The sequence below is a fragment of the Marmota marmota genome, unplaced genomic scaffold (genome assembly GCF_001458135.2).
Source record: "Marmota marmota marmota unplaced genomic scaffold, marMar, whole genome shotgun sequence".
NCBI classification, from domain to species: domain Eukaryota; kingdom Metazoa; phylum Chordata; class Mammalia; order Rodentia; family Sciuridae; genus Marmota; species Marmota marmota.
In genome coordinates, this window is record NW_025999842.1 from 49,377,529 (window position 1) to 49,379,040 (window position 1,512).

General features: G+C 39.8%; 1 protein-coding gene across 1 annotated transcript; it reads left to right on the top strand.

Annotated features, from left to right (window-relative positions):
- Positions 1–1,175, top strand: LOC107153097 (trace amine-associated receptor 7a). The gene has a single exon (XM_015498602.2). It carries the CDS (start codon positions 16–18, stop codon positions 1,045–1,047), a length of 1,032 nt encoding a protein of 343 aa, XP_015354088.1. The 5' UTR covers positions 1–15; the 3' UTR covers positions 1,048–1,175.
- Positions 1,176–1,512: the final 337 nt, after the last annotated feature.

Genomic DNA, 1,512 nt, shown 5'->3' on the forward strand with positions numbered 1-1,512 from the left:
TGAAAACAGAAAGTCATGAGCGGCGATCTGACCTCTCCTTCAGCAGTCCAGCTGTGCTATGAGAACTTGAACACGTCCTGTATCAAAATTCCCTACTCTCCAGGCCCCCGCCTGATTCTGTATGCAGTGTTTGGCTTTGGGGTTGTGCTGGCTGTTTTTGGAAACCTGCTGGTGATGATTTCAATTCTTCATTTCAAGCAATTGTATTCTCCAGCCAATTTTTTGGTCGCCTCTTTGGCCTGTGCTGACTTCTTGGTAGGAGTGACTGTGATGCCCTTCAGCATGGTCAGGTCAGTGGAGAGCTGCTGGTATTTTGGGGACAGCTACTGTAAATTCCACTCTTGTTTCGAGGGGTCATTCTGTTATGCGTCTATCTACCACTTGTGCTTCATCTCCATTGACAGATACATGGCTGTTACAGACCCTCTGATCTATCCAACCAAGTTCACTGCATCTGTTTCTGGCATCTGTATTGCCTTCTCCTGGCTCTTTTCAATTATTTACAGCTTTTCCCTTCTCTATACTGGGGCAAATGAAGTTGGGCTGGAGGAGCTAGTAAGTGCTCTCACCTGTGTGGGAGGCTGTCAAATTGCAGTGAATCAGAGTTGGGTTTTGATAGATTTTCTATTATTTTTTGTGCCCATGCTTGTGATGGTAACAGTTTACTCCAAGATTTTCCTCATCGCTAAACAACAGGCTAGGAAAATTGAAAGCATGAGCAATGAAACAGCAAAATCGTCAGAGAGCTACAAAGACAGAGTGGCCAAGAGGGAGAGAAAAGCAGCCAAAACGCTGGGAATCACAGTGATAGCATTTCTGATATCGTGGTTACCGTACTTCATTGATTCCATCATCGATGCCTTCCTGGGTTTCATCACACCCACGTATGTTTATGAAATATTAGTTTGGATTGCCTACTATAACTCAGCAATGAATCCCTTGATTTATGCTTTCTTTTATCCTTGGTTTCGAAAAGCCATCAAACTAATTGTCACTGGTGAAGTCTTGAGAGAGAATTCCTCAATAATAAACTTGTCTCTTGAGTAGCTTCTTATTTTAAATTGGGAGAATCAAAAAGAGACTCACTTCAGATACATCGTGGGGAAAAGAACTGGTCATACATGTGCAAGATTTCCAAATGTGAAATAACTAAATTATGCTTCAATTTGATCTGAACACTTAAATTCATGTGCAATGGTCTTTGATAAATATAACATTAAAACCCAATTGTATTGCAAATAGCATGACCTCAGAGCCAGAAACGTCTGAAATCCAACAGCAACTCTGCCATTTATCTCTGTGATCTTGAGATACTTAGTTTTTTTTTGAAGATTCTTTCTTCATTTTATTTTAAAAACACCTTTCCAATAATTCTTACTAAAAACAAATAAACCTTAAAAGGAACTACTTTGGGTTTGTACTTACACATCCCTTATTTGATTCCACAGGAAAAACACCTTGTACTCTACTTTTCCAAATCAGAATGATTAAAATTAAACCTGTAACATTCCA